Source organism: Peromyscus leucopus, chromosome 9, assembly GCF_004664715.2.
Source record: "Peromyscus leucopus breed LL Stock chromosome 9, UCI_PerLeu_2.1, whole genome shotgun sequence".
Classification (NCBI taxonomy): Eukaryota; Metazoa; Chordata; class Mammalia; order Rodentia; family Cricetidae; genus Peromyscus; species Peromyscus leucopus.
This window is the reverse complement of record NC_051070.1, coordinates 95,238,454-95,258,178: the sequence shown is the minus strand read 5'-3', so window position 1 is coordinate 95,258,178 and position 19,725 is coordinate 95,238,454. Positions and strand designations below refer to the sequence as shown.

Here is a 19,725-nt window from a genome sequence, read left to right as displayed (position 1 = left end):
CTACACACACACACACACACACACACACACACACACACACACACACACACACCTTACTGCTGAATTTGAGATGACTTGTGAAGGCAGGCAGGGTAGACTCAAGCACTGTGCTCCATTTCTCAGGTCAGAACTTCAGTTAGTGTAACCATTGGATTGGTGACAGTTGCATTTCTTATTGTGGAAACCAAAGTTTTTCCTGTTAATGCAAGAAACGGTGTTGGAGTGTGGGCACCGCAGTCCTAACTCGTGGGAAGATGAGGCAGGGAGTCTTGAGTTCAGAGTCAGCCCGTGTTACATAACAAAGGGGAGGGGCTAGTAGAAATAGACTTAGCTGACCTGAGTGTAAACCTCCTCAGCCATTTTAGCAAGAAATGGAGGGCAGCTGGGTGTGATGGTGTGGAGCTGTCGTGCCAGCGTTTGGAGGCCTTGGCAGGAGGATTACCACCAGAGTGTGAGGTCAGCCTAGACACCACAGTGATACTGTTTCAGGAGAGAGGACTGGAGGGAGGAGAGTGTGAACAGACAGACCTTTTCCTTGGGCAGCTTCGGATATATAGTCCACCTTCATTCTTCATTTTTTTGAAGTATAACAGAAATAGGCAACATAGCCTTTTCTTTGTTACAAAACGTTTATATTGAGTCCCCAGATTCGTAACTCTCTTTCTTTACAACTTTCCCACCTTTATAAAGGAACAATCTTGATTTGGGTTTCTAGTTGTGTCCCTGGTGGTCCTGTGTCTACATGGGAACTGCCGATAGGAGAAGCAGCAGAGGCGTCTCCATGCAGGTTCTGGAGTGTCCTTTACATACTCTAAACTCAGCACCATCTGCCAAGGGAGCTAAGGAGCCTTTAGTTCCATGTTTTATCCTGATGGTCAGTCGAGTTTGAGACCCATCAGTTGCTCTCTAGAGGCTGCAGGTTGCTAAGCTTCTGTTTAAAAAGACTGTGTCACTTTTAGGGCACTGGCCCTCCTCTTTTTTCCAGGTTGGCTTCTTAGCATTATCAAGTTAGACATTCTTAAAAGTATGGCTCCTTGTGGTTAGTATTTTTACTTTTAAAAAAGTTACAATATTGGCTCTGGTGGCACATGACTTTAATCTCAGCATTCTGGAGGCAGAGGTAGATGGATCTCCAAGTTCAAGGACAGCCTGGTCTGCATGTATGTGAAAAGCTGGTTCTGTGGATTGAACTCAGGTCTTCAGGCTCTGCAGCAAGCAGCTTTACCTGCTGAACCATCTTGCCAGCCTGACAATGAATATTTTTAGAAGGTAATTTGGAATAGTGTTGATTGAACTTTAAAGGAAATCCAAGACCTAAGTACTGGCAATCTTAATGTGGTAAGAAATTATTTCTTAGTTTCCAGACAGCTGTCTTGTTGCACTGCCCTCATGTGGCAGGTAAAAAGCTAGTATTCTGCTGGCGAGGTCTGTCTTAGAAGGAAGGGCACTAAGCTCCTCCAGAATGACTTCCCCGTTCTTGACCTAACTGTCTCCAAGGGTCCAAGCCTGTGAGCTAGTCTTGGGTTTCCCGAGGTTCCTTTAGTTCCAGAATGCTGTTGAGTCTGACAAGAGCTTGAACTGGCTTCGGACCTGCTGGGGTCACAGGGTCAGTGTTCAGGTCCGTGTCTGAGCTCGTGCTGCATGTGGTCATCCCAGTTTGGTCAGGCCTGTATTTTAAAATCCCAGTGTCATTGGTGTTCAGTGTTTTCACCCCCAGCTTGTTCTTTGCAAAGCTCACTCTTGTCATGTTATTTTCTCCTTTCTCTCATCCTAACTTGGATCTGAAAGGGAAAGAAACTGTGCAGTTAGGTTTAAGGAAGTGTAGTCACAGGTGGCTCTTAGTCCCTCTCCCTTCCACTTTGTCTCTGCCCCCTCATCTGAAAAAGATCAAGCCTGCTTTGAATCAGTTAACATAAATTTGGGGGGACAGTCTTGTTCAGCCCCCAAACCATTGCCATTTGGCATTCATTGAGAGTTTGAGCAAATCTGGTGTATTAAAAAGGGCAGTTTTGCAGTTTTGAGCCAAGTGGTGGTAGCATAAGCCTTTAATTCCAGCACTTGGGAGGCAGAGGTGATCTCTGAGTTCAAGGACAGCCAGGGAAGCTACACAGAGAAACCTGTCTGGGGGACTGAGGGGAATACTTTTGTCTGTTCCATTGCCATTTGCCCGCATGCAGTGTACTATTTCCCACTTGTTCTTGCCAGAGTACTTTCCTGATGGATAGGAGCAGGTAGATGTAATACACTCTTCATAGGTCTTAGAATTGGAGGGTAAGCGTCACCACTTTTGTTGAGGTGTTGAATACAAAGCCCTCTGGAAGCCAGTGAAATGTTTAAGAAGGATGGTGTCGCCAAGTGAAGGTGTAACCACACATATTTAACAACAGGGTTTGGTGAGTGGCTTATACGCATTAGTGTTTAGTTTAACACTGAAGTGAAAACTAGTTACATACTTGACATTCTCCTTTCTCCCTCACTAGTTTATAAAGTAAAAAGTAAAGTCACCAAGTTGTGATTACAGATGACCCAGCACTTGTAGGAGCTGAGTCAGGAAGATCATGACTTCAGGCCAGCCTGGACTACTCTGTCTCAGGAGACCAGAAGTGGAGGAGCTTAGAAATCTGTTAGCTAAAGCAATAGTGTGTGTGTGTGTGTGTGTGTGTGTGTGTGTGTGTGTGTGTGTGTCCATGTTCATATGTGTGCACGTGGAGACTGAAGTCTATGTTGTATGTCTTTATCTCAATCTGGAGTTCACCAATTTGCTAGCCTGGCTAGCTGACAGCCCCACCAAGGTCCAAACTCTGCCAAGCACTTTAGTTAGGGCAAAGGTTATAGAGATAGAGCACAAGGAAGAGTCAGTCTCTGGGTCAGAAAACGAGATTCTTGGTCCTAGAAATGGTTACAAGAGATGATGTAGCTCTGAGAAAACTTATTTGTCACTGAATGAGAAATGAGGACATGATCTGTCCTAGGTGTGGTTGAGGAGAAGGTTTTAGAAAAAAGGGGGAGAACAGGCAGAGGCATCTGGAAGAGTCCAGACTGAACCTAGCCAGCAGAATGAACCAGGAGTGGGGAGGGGGAGGTAAGGGGGGGGGAGCAAACAAGAGAGGGGCCATGGACCAAGAGGCCAAGAGAGAAACCAGAAAAGCCAATAGAGTGCGTGGACCAAGAGAGCCCATAGCCAAAATTGCTGCATTCTAAGGCAGAGACGCTGCAGGAAGGAGACACATGTACTGAGACTTGAGACTGTCTTTGAGATCTGACATTACCAACGCAGCTCCTAAGACATGGCTTTAGTTGCTGTTGGCCTTACATATAAAGATGTTTGAGAGTTGAAAGCATCATATCTGGTTATAACTGCTGGACTTAGCATGGACCGGATGTTCTTCTGTCATGGCTCACTTTCTGATGGAAGATGAGTTTATACCACAGTCTTTAGGAAGAGAACCCAGACATTAAACCAAAAGGATGGGGGCGGGGGATTCTTTCCTTTTCTGAGACAGTGTCACCATCCTTTATCTGCTGGTGTATTCATTTTCACAGTGCTGGTCCCAAAGGTGACAACATCTATGAGTGGAGATCAACCATTCTCGGGCCTCCGGGGTCTGTGTATGAAGGTGGTGTATTCTTCCTTGATATCACATTTACACCAGAATATCCCTTTAAGCCTCCAAAGGTAAGAAGTCTGTGTATTCTCAGATTTGACTGTTCCTGTCAGAGACACATTGAAGTTTTAAAAATGTAATCATGAAAGGTAGATTTCTTCCATGCTGTGTTGGTGTCCTACCAAGGCCTCCTTACCCGTGGGTGTTCCATTTTAGTGATTTAGGTAGACAGTCTAGATCTGATGTAGGGGTCAGAAAAGATCTCAGCTTCTTGAGTATACAGTGTTTGCTAGTTTTAACTGAATATGATGATTGTTGATTGAGTTGGCTCGTCAGTTAGCAATACGCATCTCTAGGGGTAAGTGCTTAAAACCTGTGCTATTTATAGTGAAGCTTATTAGATTTGAAGCTTACTCAAAAGCAGTGTATTACTACTAGCTAACACAAGAGGTCAGCAAACAACCAGCAATTCAAACTTAGAAATATTCGTATTTAAAACATTAAAATTAGGCCAAACATGTCATCCCAACACTCTGGATATGGCAACAGGCAGGAGGATCAAAAGTTTGCAGTTAGTCTGGGATGCATAGTCCAAGGCTAGCCTGATCAAGGAAAGAAAAACCCTGCTGGGTGGTGTTAGTATTCACCTTTAATCCGAGTACTGGGGAGGCAGAAGCAGGCAGATCTCTTGTGAGTTCAAGACCAACCTGGTCTACAGAGTGAGCTCCGGGCCAGCCAGGGCTACACAGAGAAACCCTGTCTAGAAAAAAGAAAGAAAAGAAAAGAAGAGAAAGACAAGAGAACACCCTGAGAATAGAGGAAGTGTTGAACTCCCTTAGCCTTTGACAATGGGCATCGCCTTCAAATGAAAGGGGACGGTATGAGTGAGTTCTGTCACCTCACAGTCTGTGGATTAGTCAGCTGAAATGTAGTAAAAGTCTCCCACTACTGGAATGCTGCTTGACAATAACCTTATTTTTAGGTTACGTTTCGTACAAGAATTTATCACTGTAATATTAATAGCCAAGGAGTTATTTGCTTGGACATATTGAAAGACAACTGGAGCCCAGCACTAACCATCTCGAAAGTCCTCCTCTCTATCTGCTCACTCCTTACAGACTGCAACCCTGGTAAGGTTAATAATCTTCTGTACTTTATTTCTTACAAAATGAAAAGGAACTTGTTTTCCACATAAACTGAGACTCATGTTTTCAAAGGACGTTTTAATCAAGACTTTAACTCACTAGTTGGAAAATGTTGCTACTTTCCTACTCTTATGCCCAGCACTGAGACTGGGTGAGTGGCCCAGTTGCCTCCCTGTTTGGGTGGTGGCTCAGTGACCACTTGCCCCATAGCCAGTTCTCACTCTGGAAAGTGGTATTTTTCTGCTAAGTACTTGGTGATTACAGAATTATAATCTTATTGGGACTAATGGTTTTAAAATAAAAAGAACTATTTCAGAATTGTAATCTTACTGGGACTAATTGTTTTAAAATAAAAAGAAATGATTTATTTTTCTGCTTAAACATACAAATTTAATTAGGCATTCTATTTTCAGAGAACCACATTTAGTTGGGGGTCTGGGTTTTGGCCTTTTCTAGGCATACAGAGTACAATAGATGGTGTCAACTGCACCAGCCACAAAGGTTTTTACAGCATCCACAGTGCTCTAAGTGGTGAGCAGAGCTGGTGGAGCCTTGGGCAGCCAGACTTGTAAGTTTGGTCATACACATGAAGACGAGGAGTGTCACTTGTTGGGAGAGAAGTAGGATAAGAAAATATAGCCAGGCCACTCCATTTTTCAGCAAGACTCCTCCCAACCTCCTTGTTTTACTTTCTATTAAAGATGAGAAGCTGGGGCTGGAGAAATGGCCCATCTGTTTAGAGCAGTTGTTCTTGCAGAGAATTCGGGTTCAGTTCCCAGGCCACACATGGCAGCCTGCATCTATAGCATGCAGGCAGAGTACCCATACACATCAAGTAAATCTTTTTAAAAGCTGTTTCTAACGATTAGAAGAAAACACCCTGGTGAGTGTTTCAGGCATAGGGCATGGTCATAACTGCTGTGTGTTAATATCCAAAGTGTCTGATTTTCTTTCTCCAAAGTAATCTACATGTTTTTCTTCCAGCTGACCCTTTGGTGGGAAGTATTGCCACTCAGTATATGACCAACAGAGCAGAACACGACAGAATGGCCAGACAGTGGACCAAGAGATACGCTACATAAACTGGGTTTTCAGTTCTTACATTATCTGTCTGTCACAGAAGAGAGCTGCTTATGATTTTGAAAGGGTGGGGGAGGGTGGGAGTTGGTAAAGAGTAGGGTATTTCTATAACAGATATTATTCAGTCTTACTTCCTAAGATTTTGTTGTAACTTAAGGTATCTTGCTACAGTAGACAAATTGGTAATAGTGACTTTTCGAGCTGTCAGTTTTGCAAGATTAGCTGACTTTGAGTCCAACAGGGAAGAATGTACGTGTAGACACTTGGGTTTCATTGACTGTAGTCTACTGTCATTTCAAAATCAGCTTACATTTTTATAGGTTACACACATGGCCATTTATGTAAAGTCCCATTTTCTTGTTTAAAAAAGTTGGAATTTGTCTCTTTCCTTCTTAGAAGGAAACAATGGTATTTAACAGTTTATAGAGATCATTACCTCGTATATATAAAATGGACACTTGGCTATGAGACACCATGTAGGAAACGAGTAGTTAATGTATTTTATTTCATATGCAAATTACTTTAAAGGTTGAATCAGGATTTGTGGAAACCTGTAGTGAAATACCTTAAGCTGTTAACCGTAGGTGAGGAATAGGAACTGCTCAGTGGACTGGTTATGTGTTTTAGACTTCTTACGTCTGCATTTGTTACTGTGCTAATAAACAATATTAAGAACAACCCTGGCCCTGCCGTGTTCATTTCCCTCTGTAGAGTCTGTGCTTCTGAAGCAGGTTCAGAAATACATACATATGCCAGGACGATTGAAAACAATAAACAGTCAGTGGCGGCCTACACCTTTAATTCCAGCAGTTAGGAGGCAAAGGCGGGTGGAACTCTGTGAGTTCCAGGATGGGCTTCAAAGCCACACAGAGAAACTCTGTCTCCAAAAACCAGAAAACAAAACAAAACAAAACACAATCAACAGTCGGCTGAGCTTCAAAGATAAACTCGATGCCTGTTTCTGAAAGCATTCTCTGATTTGCGGATGCAGCGGCAGCAGTAACAGAAGAAGTGCGCGGCCTGGTGAGCTGGTGCCACCACTGGCTTTGCAGGGCAGAGTCTGACTCAGTGCTGCTGCCGCTGCAGTTGCCCCAGACCCATGTCGGTAAAAGCTGAGCGTAGAGGCACACATACCTGTCATCACAGCATGTGGGTAGAGGCCAGAGAATCAGTTCAAGGTCATCCTCAGCTACACACAGAGTTTGAGACTAGCCTAGACCACATGAGATCATTTCTCACAAAAAGGAAAACTGACCCAGAACATGTTCATTATATCATTTTTTTTCATTATATCATTTTTAAAACATGCTAACTAATTCCATTGTATTAAAGCATAAGATCTAAGTGTAGTCAGAAGAAAAAAAGCAAACTGCTGGCAGGGATCTATATCCAATACCCAAGAGGAAAAGCTGAAACAAATACCTGGAAGGGCAGACTAGAGAAGTGACTTAATAACTGAGTGGTAATCAAAGAGAAAAAACAACATACTTTTTTTTTTTTTTTTTAAAGAATTGCCCAAGGCCGGGTCTAGTGGTGGTGGTGGTGGTGGTGGTGGTGGTGGTGGTGGTGCACACCTTTAATCCCAGCATTCAGGAGGTAGAGGCAGGTGGATCTCTGTGAATTCAAGGCCAGCCTGGTCTACAGAGTGAGATCCAGGACAGCTAGGGATATTACAAAGTGAAACCCTGTCTTAACAAAAAAGAATTGGCCAAGACTGGACATAGTGGCACACACCTTTAATCCGAGCAGAGGAAGGCTTTGAGTTCAAGGCTGGCCTGGTTTACATAGTCCAAACAAGCCCTGTCTTTCAAGGGAGATGGCAGGGCAAACCAGGTGGCTGTAAGCCCAGTATTCAAGGTTGTCTAGGGCACACGGATTCTGCCTAAGTAATTTATTAAGACCCTTTCTCAAAAAGTAAAAAGGTCAATGATACATGTGCGTGAAGCCTTGGGTTCAGTCTGCAGTACCACCAACAAAAAAAGCAAACAGCAACAATGCTGATGTTATACACAGTGGTCCTATTGGCTTGAACTCACTAGACTGAGACAGCCACTATGAAGTACTGCATTGAAGACTCCATACTTTACTTGTGGTCTTAATACATTCTTAAAGTTGATTCATAGCTGAAACCTCCAAGCAGCTTATTTCCTAGATCTTAGGATAGTGTTGTCACACTTTTTAACACAGTGACCCACACTCTTCAGATTTGGCTAAGATAAACTATAGTACTAACTCAGATAAATATTTAGGACTAATGGTAGCTCAGTGTTTCTGACATATTTTATTGTATAAGATAGGGTTAGTAGAAGAAAAGGAGTGCTTTTCTGTCCTTCAGCCTAGCCACTTTCAGAAGAAAGAAGACCCTCTGGGATTTGGTTTTATCATCAGCACAGGCCTAGCTATAGAATAAAAACAGGGTTCTGAATATGACAAGCCTACTTTTCCTAACAGTAAGTCTTATTATACTTAATAGGGCAAAGCAAAACCATGACTTTTGTTCTATTTAGCAAAGCCTCTGTGAAATAAGAATTTAACTCATGGGGATCCAAATTGTCATTATTGATACAATTTAGGTACACAAAACAATTGTCAGGTTTTATAATCTTAGATATTAGTGATTAACCTTTAAAGAAATTTAGATATTTTATGTGTATGAGTGATTTTTCACTGTGCATGCAGTACTTGAAGTCAAGAGAGGACATTGGATCCCTTGGAATCAGTTACTGGTGGTTGTGAGCCACCGTGTAGGTACTAGGAATTGAACCTGAGTCTTCTGCAAGAGCATCAATTTGTTTGTTTGGTTTTTGGTTTTTCTGTAGCTTTGGATCCTGTCCTGGAACTCACTCTGTAGACCAGGCTGGCCTTCAACTCACAGAGATTGCCTGCCTCTGCCTTCCTAGTGCTGAGATTAAAGGCGTGCGCCTGCGCCACCGCCGCCGCCGCCGCCGCCGCCGCCACCGCCACCACCACCACCCAGCAAGAACATCAATCTTAACAGCAATCTCTCCAGTCCTGATGAACCTCCTCCACTGAAAGGTACTTGCCATGCAAGTCCAGCAACCCGAGTTCGACCCCTGGAACTGACTGCATACACACATCACATACATATAGTAATAAGCCTTTTTGAAGTTATATTCACAATAAGGAATCTGCATAAAATTACAATGACTGGACAGTTCCTGACAGGCTAGAAGGGTCCCCATGGAACACTGCATAGTCTCCAAATTTTATTTTACTATTAACGACAGGTGCAACATAAATAACAAAGATGGTGATTTCAAGAACAGGCTTCAAATAAAGACAAAATGTCCAACAACAACAACTTAGCCCAATAAGTTAATTATAACATAAAGTGCATTGAATTCCCACTTAGGGGTTCCCTAAGGCCCAGAGGTGGTTTTGTAAAGGGCCATGTTAAATTGTAAGCTTGTGTCATGCTATGCACGGTGCAAGGCTTGACTCAGTTTTCAGAATTGGAGTTCCCCTTGTTTTTCCTCCCAGGCAAAGGGAAGCTGGATTTGCTCTGGGGCTGGGAAAGCTTGCTGGCTAGTAAAGTGAAGGGCTCAATCAGTGTCCTCCGGTCTGTCACTGTCACCTCCCACAGTTTGACTTTCTCACTCTTCGCCCACTGCTGTGCCACCTCAGCATCCACTTGTCTCTGCTCAGAAAGGTCGATTTTGTTTCCTAACACAACAATTGCCACCTGAAAGAAAATGATGAAAAGACCACACTAGTATACTGTCAGTAATAGTTTATGCAAAATGAATAAATAAGAATCAGGATTGCCATTTCAAGGCCAGCTTGGGCAACTTAGTTAGATCCTGTCAAAAACAAAGTTTAAAAAATAAAAGACTGAGGCACGAGGCCCTAGGTTAATCCCTAGTACTAGGCTGGTGGGAGTGTCCTCAGATGTGATAGGAATAAGAGAAGGCATCACCTCACTTCTTTTTTCTGAGTACATACAAACATTCTATATTTTTAACTAACTTCTGGTTAACTGACTTGGAAATTACCATTCAGTCTAGGACCATGGCTTACCATGACTACACTGCTTCAATGTAAAGATGCTGCGGAGCTGAGAGTTCTGTACCTCTAGAGTGGTAGTGGGTTCTTGGTTATTCTGTCCTTGAAAGGTGCCTACTAAATGTCCTCTGAATTGTGAGCCAAGAGGAACATTTTACCCCAAATACAAGTAAATCATGCATTTAAGTTTGGCTACCCAGCAGGCAGTCCTTGGCATGACTCGAGCATAGCACAGAACCACAGTGCCAAATCCCCAAAGGCAGAGTGAGTGTGGAGCATTCCTTCCCAGCAGAGCGCTGAGCCACAGCTGTGCGCCCGGCCTCTGCAGAAGGCCGGAGCTCCGGGCACTCCTCCCACTGCTGCGGAGTCCTGAGCAGAGGCAGTGTACGTGTACGTAAGGTACGGAGTTCTTCAGTGCTGCTCCAACACAGCTGTCTCAGGGTTTCTATTGCTGTGATAAAACACTGATCAAACCCAGCTTGGGAAGGAAAGGTTAATTCCAGCTCACAACTCCCGGGTCACAGTCCATTACTGAGGGAAGTCAGAAAAGGAACTGAAACAGGACATTGAGGAGTGCTGCTTACTGGCTTGCTCCCCATGGCTTGCTCAGCCTGCTTTCTAAAAGTACCCAGTACCACAGCCAGGAATATCACTACCCATTATGAGCTGGGCCCTCCTACAGCAATCATCAATTAAGATATTGCCCTATAGGCCAATCAGGTGGGGACACTTTCTTGAAGTCCCCTCTTCCCAAATGACTAGCTTGTGTCAAGTTGCATAAAATAAGCCAGCACAGGGTCCTACCTAAACACTTCTACAGAAGCCTAGTGCTCCTAGTTCAACATACCCACCTACCAATCCCCAACCCACATGCTGTTTATTGCCTATCAGACTAATTTCATGGTCACCCCGTCACTACTATGGTTATAGTCCTAACAATGTCACTCCTTCCTTATGTACATGCTTCTATAACCTGGTCTCTTGGTTTTGATTTTTCTGATGATCATAGTTTCCTCCTAACTAATCATCCCCTCCCATGGTCACTCCCTAGACCTTTGGGAAAGATTTCAATGCCAGGCAGTCCACACCAATCCCATCTTCCTACTTAGCCTAAGTGCAGCCATTCTTACTAACACTACGATGCACCCTCTGGCTCTGCTACCTCTAGCTGCAGTCTACCTCACACCCAAAGTCCCTCATCCAGCCCAGATGATTTTCATCACCACCCTGGCTATTTATACCACCACATGCTAAACCCTATGTTAAATTTCACTCTTAGCCCTGCTGGAGGGTGGGGGTCCCCACTTCATAACCACCAATCTCCAGCTCGTGTCCTTCAACAGATTGCTGCATTAATTTCTTCAGCTAGATGACATCTCAGACCATGGCCTTTCCAACTTCTTTTCTTCCGTCCTTTAGCTGATGACCCTGCTGTTTTACAGGAAGAAAGTAAACTGGAAGAGAACATCCTCACCAGCGAACTGACCTGTCATCTTCCCTGCCCATCTCAATGGCTCCAGAACCAGCCATCCTTTGCTGCTTGGACAAGGATGAGTGTCACTCCACCACTCCTCCAGCCAGTCACTCCTATCTGTTACTGTTATCTAAAGAAACACTTCCAATGCCACATCCTTCTCCAGGGCCTGTTCTCCTTCATAGCAAAACTAGTCAAAGAGCTACTGTAGCTTCTGTGTTTATTTTCCCCACCTCCAAGCAGGCTGCTTCTCATTAGTTGCCTAGAGTATGCCCTAACTTCCACATATTATAGATCCATCAATTTTTTAGTCCCCAACCTTTCTGATCTACCTAGAGAACTTGACAGTGGGGTTACTTTCTGCTTTATATAAGTGCTAGCTTCATTTGCTTTCTGGACACCCCTACTTACCCCTCGCTTTTTCTCCTGCTCACTAGCCTTCCTTATCTTCCCCCAATGTTTATTGTCAGCACAGTATTCAAATGACTAAAGGCCAGGTGTAGCCAGGAGGTGTTGGCACACGCCTTTAATCTCAGCGCTTGGGAGGCAGAGGCAGGCGGATCTCTGTGAGTTCAAGGCCAGCCTGGCCTACAAAGCAAGTTCCAGGATAGCCAGGACTGTTACACACAGAAACCCTGTCTTGAAAAACAAAACAGGCCAGGTGTAGTGGATTACATGCCTTTAGTCGCAGCCCTCAGGAAACTGAGGCAGGTAGGTCTCTGAGTTCAGGGCCAGCCAAGGCTATACAGGGAGACCCTGTCTAAGATAAGTAATAAAACTAAAAAATGTTCAACTTTGGGACTGGAAACACCACTAAGTGGTAGGAGTACATACTGCTCTAACAGAGGACAGAGGCACCTTGGTGGCTCCTGAGTCTGGCTCCAGAGATCTGATGCCGTCTTCTGGCTGCTACAGATACCTGCACTCATGTGCATATAACTCCTCCCCCTCCCCTCTCCACATAATCAAAGATAAAATAAGTCTTTAGCATAACTTATTTTTTAAAAGATGGCCAATCAGCTGGGTGTATTAGTGCATGTTTAATCCCAGTTTGAAGAAACCGTGCCTTGAAAAACCAATCAACCAAACAACAAACAAATAAATAAATCAAGTTCCAGGACAGCCAGGGCTGTTATAGAGAATCCTGCCTTGAAAAAAACCATCCATCCAACCAATAAATAAATAAGCAAGTAAGTAAGTAAAGTGTAAGAATCTGGGATAAAACAATTTATCAATGCTATTAACCAGTGTGCTACATGGCTCCAAAGATGATGACTGAGCTGGGTGAGAGTGTAGAGAAGATCTGTGATTAGCGAATTCCAGGCAGAACAGTGGCAAGTAGGTAGGAGCTGATGACTAGTTATTAGCTTGTATGTACTTTTTTAGGTTGAGGATCATAAGAGTCCTATTTTGCTACAGATATCCTAAAAGCCTGAAGAAGCAATGATCCCACACATGACTGAGCTGTGCAGGACCTGAGCAAGGGAGCTAGGTAAGCACACATTGTACAGAGTCAAACAGAACTAGGCAGAAAGCCACACTTGTGCTAAATGGGCTCAGCCTATCCTGCATACCCTGTGTTTGCAGATACTGCCAATACAAGTGAATGGTTTTGAAATGTGTGAACTACACACAATGCGGCCCTACACTACACTTCATTTCTAACATGCTTGGTATCTGCAATGGCCACTTACCTCTTTTTTGTCTTTGAACTTATCAATTTCTTTCTTCAGAAGCTCCACTCTTTGAAAGGACTCAAGGTTATTCACACTGTACACAAGAACAAAGCCATCAGCAAAAGAGAAATAATGCTTTGGCAGCTCCACGCCTTCCTGCAGGCCTCGGGTGTCATATAAGTGGAGCTGCTCCTTCACCCCACGGTCTGTCTCCACTGAGGCCATGTACACGTCTTCCATTGTCTCACAGTCTTCCGTCCCTACATGAAAAAGAACCAGGGTCAGCCAGGCATGGTGGCGCACACCTGTAATCCCAGCACTCAGGAGGCAGAGGCAGGCGGATTTCTGTAAGTTCCTAGCCAGCCAAGGATACACAGTTTCAAAGAAAGAACCAGGGTCAGTTATTCACTAGTTCCCTGTCCTTTCAAGGCTGGCTTTCTAGGTTTCCCACGCACCATATGTTATAATCAAATTTCTACTTTACTAATTTCTTCAAAATTAAAAGTAGTTATTCATCTGAAAGTATCTTGTTTTTCTAAAAATATTCTTTGGACCATCAAGATAACTCTCAAGCTTGGTGACCTGAGTTCATTCGATTCCTGGGACCTACTAAAAGGTAGGAGAGAATTGACTCTACAAGGTCATCCTTTACTCTGTACAGAGGCTTACATGTCCCACCCACCCACCCATACATAGACATACTTTTTAAAAATCTTTTTTTTTTTTTTTTTTTTTTTTGGTTTTTTGAGACAGGGTTTCTCTGTGTAGCTTTGTGCCTCTCCTGGAACTCACTTGGTAGCCCAGGCTGGCCTGGAACTCACAGAGATCCACCTGGCTCTGCCTCCCGAGTGCTGGGATTAAAGGCGTGCGCCACCACCGCCCGGCTTAAAAATCATTTCTTCTGCCAGACATGGTAGTGCACCCTTTAATTCTAGTACTTGGGAGGCAGAGGCAGGAGGATCTCTGTGAGTTCAAGGTTAGCCTGGTTGGTCTACAGTGACTTCTAGGGCAGCCATTCTCAAGAAAACAAAGAAGTATAAGCCGGGTGGTGGTGGTGCACGCCTTTAATCCCAGCACTCGAGAGGCAGAGCCAGGAGGATCTCTGTGAGTTCCAGGCCAGCCTGGGCTACCAAGTGAGTTCCAGGAAAGGCGCAAAGCTACACAAAGAGACCCTGTCTCAAAAAACCAAAAAAAAAAGTTTCTTCTCATAACTCATTGAGGTGACACACTTATATCCAGCCCTTGGGTGGTGTGAACAGGAGATCAGTAATTCAAGGTTAGCCTTAACTGTGTAGGAATCAGAGGCTGGTTTGGGCTAATAAGACCTTGTCCAACAAACTAAACCTTTCTTCTGGTATTAGAATTGATCTATTGTTAAGTCTGCCAAAAAAGTAAAATTTTTTCTTCTATATAAAAATGGTAATAAAAATCTGGCAGTGAGATTACCTATTTTTATGAACTATAATAGTCAAAGAAACTAATACCTAAATGATAGTGATAAAAGCTGATTTAAATAGCAGCTTCGGCCTCCATCAGAAGCAAGACTGAAACAGGGTAATGGGCTGTTTTCTGCAGAATGCCCAGGTTATCTCCAGAAGAATTGCATATGTCCAATTTGGGCCCAGACCCAAGCTAGTTCTCAGAATTGTAAAGAGGGATGCATGAATTGAAACCCAAACAGCCTTTGTTTGTCTAAGTTATACTTTTCATAGCTGATGCATTAGAGTTTAAACTGAAGTAACTTTAAACTCCTTTTTTTTTTTAGACAAAATATCACATGTTCCCAGACTGGCCTTGACTTAGGCAGTTATATGCCGCCATGTTCCCAGCTACTCAAGAATATAATTTTAAAAAAGCTTGCCCTTGACCTGAAAAGAGTAGGAGATTAAAGGAAATTCTGACACCAACCAGTTTGAGAACTGTTGGCATAGACCTTAAAGTGAACACTAAGTATAATTTCTTTGGCAGTGCCAGAGACTGAACTCAGGGCCTCATACATGCTTACCCCTGAGCTGCATCTCTAGCCCTTGAAATACAGATTTAATAACAATTGTTATATATTATTTTGAGAAGCCAGAATAGAAACCAAGGTCATCCATTGGGGGTGGCGCACGCCTTTAACCCCAGCACTCGGGAGGCAGAGGCAGGCAGATCTCTGAGTTGGAGGCCAGCCTGGTCTCATAGCAAGTTCCAGCAAAGGGTACAGAGAAAACCTGTCTTGAGAAGAAAAAAAAAAAAAAGATCATCAAAATGATGAATAAAATATAAAAATGTACTCTAAGCTATATATATAGCAGAAAGAAACGCTCTAAAGATCTGTATTTACTAATCTTTTATATAACCTAAGTTCACTTTAACACCTCTGTCTTCTTTAGCAAAATCATGACCTCATTAGTGCCAGGGACATCATCTTCACCTCTGCAGTTCTACAAAGCACCATCACATGCAGTATGAAAAAGAAAACAGGAAACAGTGTACTCATCGGAGGAATAAATGAATGAGATGACCTCAATTTACAAAACAAGGTCATACTGTAGCAAACAGTCATTTCTTCATTTTTAAACCTATACAGCAGCATTAAAACACTAAGCCTGAAGAATGGCACTACCTCAGAGACCCTAAGATTCCTAGACCTCCTTTTGAGGCAGATGCACAGTACCCCATTTTCGTATTGCTCATGTCTACCTGCCATTTGTTTTCTGACCTGTTATATAACCTGTAGCAAGCACTGTTGAATTGCAACAAAACCCAATTTTCTTTCCCCTACTTATTCTCCTTTTACACCATTTAGCATGACCAACAAGTGCCCTGAACCAGTTCCAGAACCTAGAGAAACAAAGAAAGATTATCTTACCAATAGTATGATTTCCATAAAGGAGTTGCTCCAGAATCGCAGTTTTCCCAACAGACAACAACCCACAAACGACAACCTTGCAGCCCTTTCCCATCTTCTCTCGGGACAAAACTGTGGAGAAAATGGAGGGACTTTAAAACTAGACGCACTGAAGTGGATCCTTTCTTTCCCTTAAAGTTTAAGTTGAACCAGTAATACAGAGGAAACTCCAAATATTAAAAGGGTGATACAGAATAAGATAATCTTTCCACACTCCATTCTCCAAGCTCTTTGTGAAGAGTTTCTTATATATTGCCACAGAAATCATCTGGGTAGACTGTAAAAATACCTAAAGGAGATGCATGTAATCCCTGCACTCAGAAAGCAGAGGAGGATCAGCATCAGCTATATAGTGAGTTAGAGACCACCTTGGATGTTGATATCTAGGCATGGCTGCTCATGCCTACAATCCCAGCACTCTGTAATAGAAGTAATGAGTGCTGAGGCTGGAGGATTACCATGAGTAAAGTAACATTTTCCTTAAAGCTTTTGTTTTTCCAAAACACAGGATCGTGGCAGCTAAGGTAAAAAAGGGAAATGGTTCATTAAAAACAACAGAAAAGTCATTTTTAAAAAAGTCAAATGGTGGGGTTGGAGAGATGGCTCAGAGGTTAAGAGCACTGGCTGTTCTTCTAGAGGACCTGGGTTCAATTCCCAGCACCCACATAATATCTCACAACTGTCTGTAACTCCAGTTCCAGGGGATCTGACAACCGCAGACATACATGTAGGCAAAATACCAATGGAAAAAAAAAAGGTCAAATTGTAAGCCAGGCATTGTGGCACAGCCCTTAATTGAGGCACTTGGGAGGCAGAGGCAGGTGGATCTCGGAGTTTGACACCAGCCTGGTCTACATAGTAAGTTCCAGGACAACCAGAGGTATATAGAAAAACCCCAGCTCACCAATGGGTAAAAATACTTGCTACCCAGTCTGATGACCTGAATTTGATAACCAATTCCCAAAGGTTGTCCTCTCAACTTCTGCACAACTATATACATACCTATACATGCATGCACAAATAAATAAGTTAAAAAAAAATTTGAGACAGAGTCTCACTATGTAGCTCTGTCTGTCTTAGAACTCACTATGTAGACTAGGCTGGCCTTGAACTCAGAGATTCTCCTGCCTCTGCCTCCCAAATCCTGGGATTAAAGGTGCATACCACCCAGCCTGGCTTAAAAAAACAACACAAAAACAAAACAAATAACAACAACAAAAACTTTTAAGGGGTCATAGCAATAGCTCCATGGTTAAGAGCCCTGGCTGCTCTTGCAAAGGACCTGGGTTCAATTCCCAGCACCTACACAGTGGCTTAACGTTTAAGGGTGTTTTGTCAGTATGTATGTCTGTGCACCATACTCATGCCTGGTACCCGTGAAAGCCAGGAAGAGGGTATTAGATCCCCTGGACTGGAGGTAAAGAGAGTTATGAGCTGCCATGTGGGTACCAGGGTGAGCAGATGGCTCCCCATCTCCACTTTATAGAAATGGACTCCTGAAGATGCCTCCATCCTAATCCTGGAAACCTTTGAGACCTCACTTTAAAAGGACGTTTGCAAGTGTGACTGAATTAACCTTGAGACATAGATCAAGATGGAGGTGGAGATCTATCACAAGTGTATTTTTAGAGGTTTGAGAGAGGGAATGACTGACTGGAAGGTGGCAGAAGCCAGCAGCCAAGGGATGCAGGCAGTCTTGGGCTGCTGTTCCTGACACCAGGATTTTTTTTTTTTTTTTAAATTTAATGTTCATTGGTGTTTGCCTGCATGTGTATCTGTGTGAGTGTGTCAGAAGTCCTGGAACTGGAGTTACAGACAGTTGTGAGCCACCATGTCGGTGCTGGGAATTGAACCTGGGTCCTCTGAAAGAGCAGCTAGTGCTCTTAACTGCTGATGCATCTTTCCATAAGTGTTTTATTTGAGCCATTAAATATATTGCAACAGAAAACAGCGGGGCCAGCACAGCCTCCTCACTTGAGGGAAAAGCAGAGCACACAGCAAGCCACGGAGTAAGATAAAATTCCTGCGGCCTGCAGCAGGAAAGCCCAGAGGACTGTTTCTGTTCAGAAAGGGGCAGGCCTCCCACGGGTATCGGAGCTCCTCCTATCAAGCTGCATATTAAGCACCTCCCCTTGTATTAAGTAAAGTTGGGCAAGGCAATCCCATATGAGGAATAGGTTCCCAAGAGCCAGCCAGAGGTTAGGGGCAGCCCCTGCTCCCATTGTTAGGAGTCCCCAAAGCAGACTAAGCTATACAACTGTCACATTTATACAGAGGGCCTAGGTCAGTCCCATGCTGGCCCCTGGGTTGTTTCAGACTCTGTGAGTTCCTATGAGCCAGGTTAGTTGTTTCTGTGGGTTTTCTTGTGATGTCCTTGACCCCTCTGGCTCCTACAATCCTTCCTCCCTCTTTTCACCAGGATTCCTTGAGCTCGGCCTAATGTTTGGCTGTGGGTCTCTGCATCTGTTTCCATCAGTTACCAGATGAAGGCTCTCTGATGACAATTAGAGTAGTCACCAATCTGATCACAGGAGATGGCCAGTTCAGGCAACTTATCCGCTGTTGCTAGGAGTCTTAGCTGGGGTCATCCTTGTAGATTCATGGACATTTCTCTTTCATCAGGTTTCTACCTGATCTGGAAAGCACCCCTTTCCAGTCATCTCTTTCAGTACTCCCCCACTCCATCCACTCCAACGGGATCCCTCTTGTTCCCATCCCCAGGGAGAGCTCTAAAAGAAATCTTATCCTGAGCACTCTGTCCTAACTAGCAAGCAACACCAGATGTGTTTTTAAAAAGAGGCGGGGGGAGCGTGGCAGTTAATTGGAAGATAACTTCCACCCATGTCCAGGCTCCACTGGCTCACATACTCCCAAACAAGGGCTCTGCTGAAGCAGGCCTCCCTCCTGGGACGCTGGAGCAACTGTCACTCTGTACCCCTTCACTCCCTCAATGTGTGTCCTTGGCACCAACTTAAACGCATAGCTCAGTATTAACGTTTCTCCCAAGGCTAGAACGTGTGCGTTGTTTGCGGCTGCAGCACCAACAGCTGAGCCTGCGCCTGGCACATATTAAGGTATATATAGATATATTAAATTTTTTTTAAAAAAAAAGACAGGTGAGGATTCCTACAATGCTAAAGCCGTTATTTATTTTAAAAGATGAACAGAGCCACAGATTGATGTAAAAGGAAACATGATTCCGGAATCTTGGCTACAAACAAGAGTAGAGTATTGAAACCGCACGACTATATGAAAAAAGAAAATTCTGGAGCTGCAAAAACTCCAATACACCACTATTTCTTAATAAAGAACGCAATGCAGAATGCCAGCATTCTGGCATTTCTTCCTGAAACAGTCGTACCTAAGAGGGCTTGACAAATGAACAATTTGCTATCCTAAAAGCATCCATAAAATAAGCCCCCGCGTTCTGACGTTAGCATCTCCGGCTCCCATCCACCAGCTCGGCCTGGTTCGGCAGGTCCCCGGCGGGCTCAAGGACACGCGCGAGGCCCACGCGTGCAGCCACTTGCGCCTACACCCACCCGGTGGCTGTCTTGCGGCCACACTGCTGCGGGATCACGGAGAGGAGCCGGCGGAGACACCAACCTGACACTGCGGGGCAGTGAGACAGAGGCACGCCGGTCACCGCGGCCAGCGGACACCGCTCTGGAGCCAGTCCCCGACCTGGCTCCTCAGGACCCGCACCGCGACGCACACGGGGCTCAGCGCCTCTCACCTCCCGCAGCCCTTGCAGCTCAGAGGCAATGCTGAGAGCCAGCGGGAGGACATCCGGAAGCGACCAGCTGTCCCGCCTGACTCCGCCCACCAG

General features: G+C 44.2%; 2 protein-coding genes across 4 annotated transcripts in view; one reads left to right on the top strand and one right to left on the bottom strand.

The window, feature by feature from the left end:
• Positions 1-6,509, top strand: part of Ube2e1 (ubiquitin conjugating enzyme E2 E1) — a 53,054-nt gene extending 46,545 nt beyond the window's left edge. For both annotated transcript variants that reach the window (XM_028875684.2, XM_037208682.1), the window contains 3 exons: positions 3,544-3,676; positions 4,588-4,735; positions 5,735-6,509. In XM_028875684.2, the coding sequence (XP_028731517.1) occupies positions 3,544-3,676; positions 4,588-4,735; positions 5,735-5,832 (379 nt within the window). In that variant the 3' untranslated portion in view covers positions 5,833-6,509. The remainder of the gene's footprint in view (positions 1-3,543; positions 3,677-4,587; positions 4,736-5,734) is intronic.
• On the bottom strand, positions 1,176-19,723 carry Nkiras1 (NFKB inhibitor interacting Ras like 1). Of its 2 annotated transcripts, none has more exons than XM_037208684.1 (4): positions 19,503-19,723; positions 15,858-15,968; positions 13,022-13,263; positions 1,176-1,781 (listed from the first exon to the last, which is right to left on the bottom strand). In XM_037208684.1, exons 2-4 carry the CDS (start codon positions 15,949-15,951, stop codon positions 1,749-1,751), a joined length of 369 nt encoding a protein of 122 aa, XP_037064579.1. In that variant the 5' UTR covers positions 15,952-15,968; positions 19,503-19,723; the 3' UTR covers positions 1,176-1,748. The 2 variants fall into 2 exon arrangements, with proteins under 2 accessions (XP_037064579.1, XP_028731515.1); XM_028875682.2 differs by lacking the exon at positions 1,176-1,781 and adding an exon at positions 8,933-9,533 and having other exon boundaries at positions 19,503-19,715.
• Between the last annotated feature and the right edge of the window lie 2 nt (positions 19,724-19,725).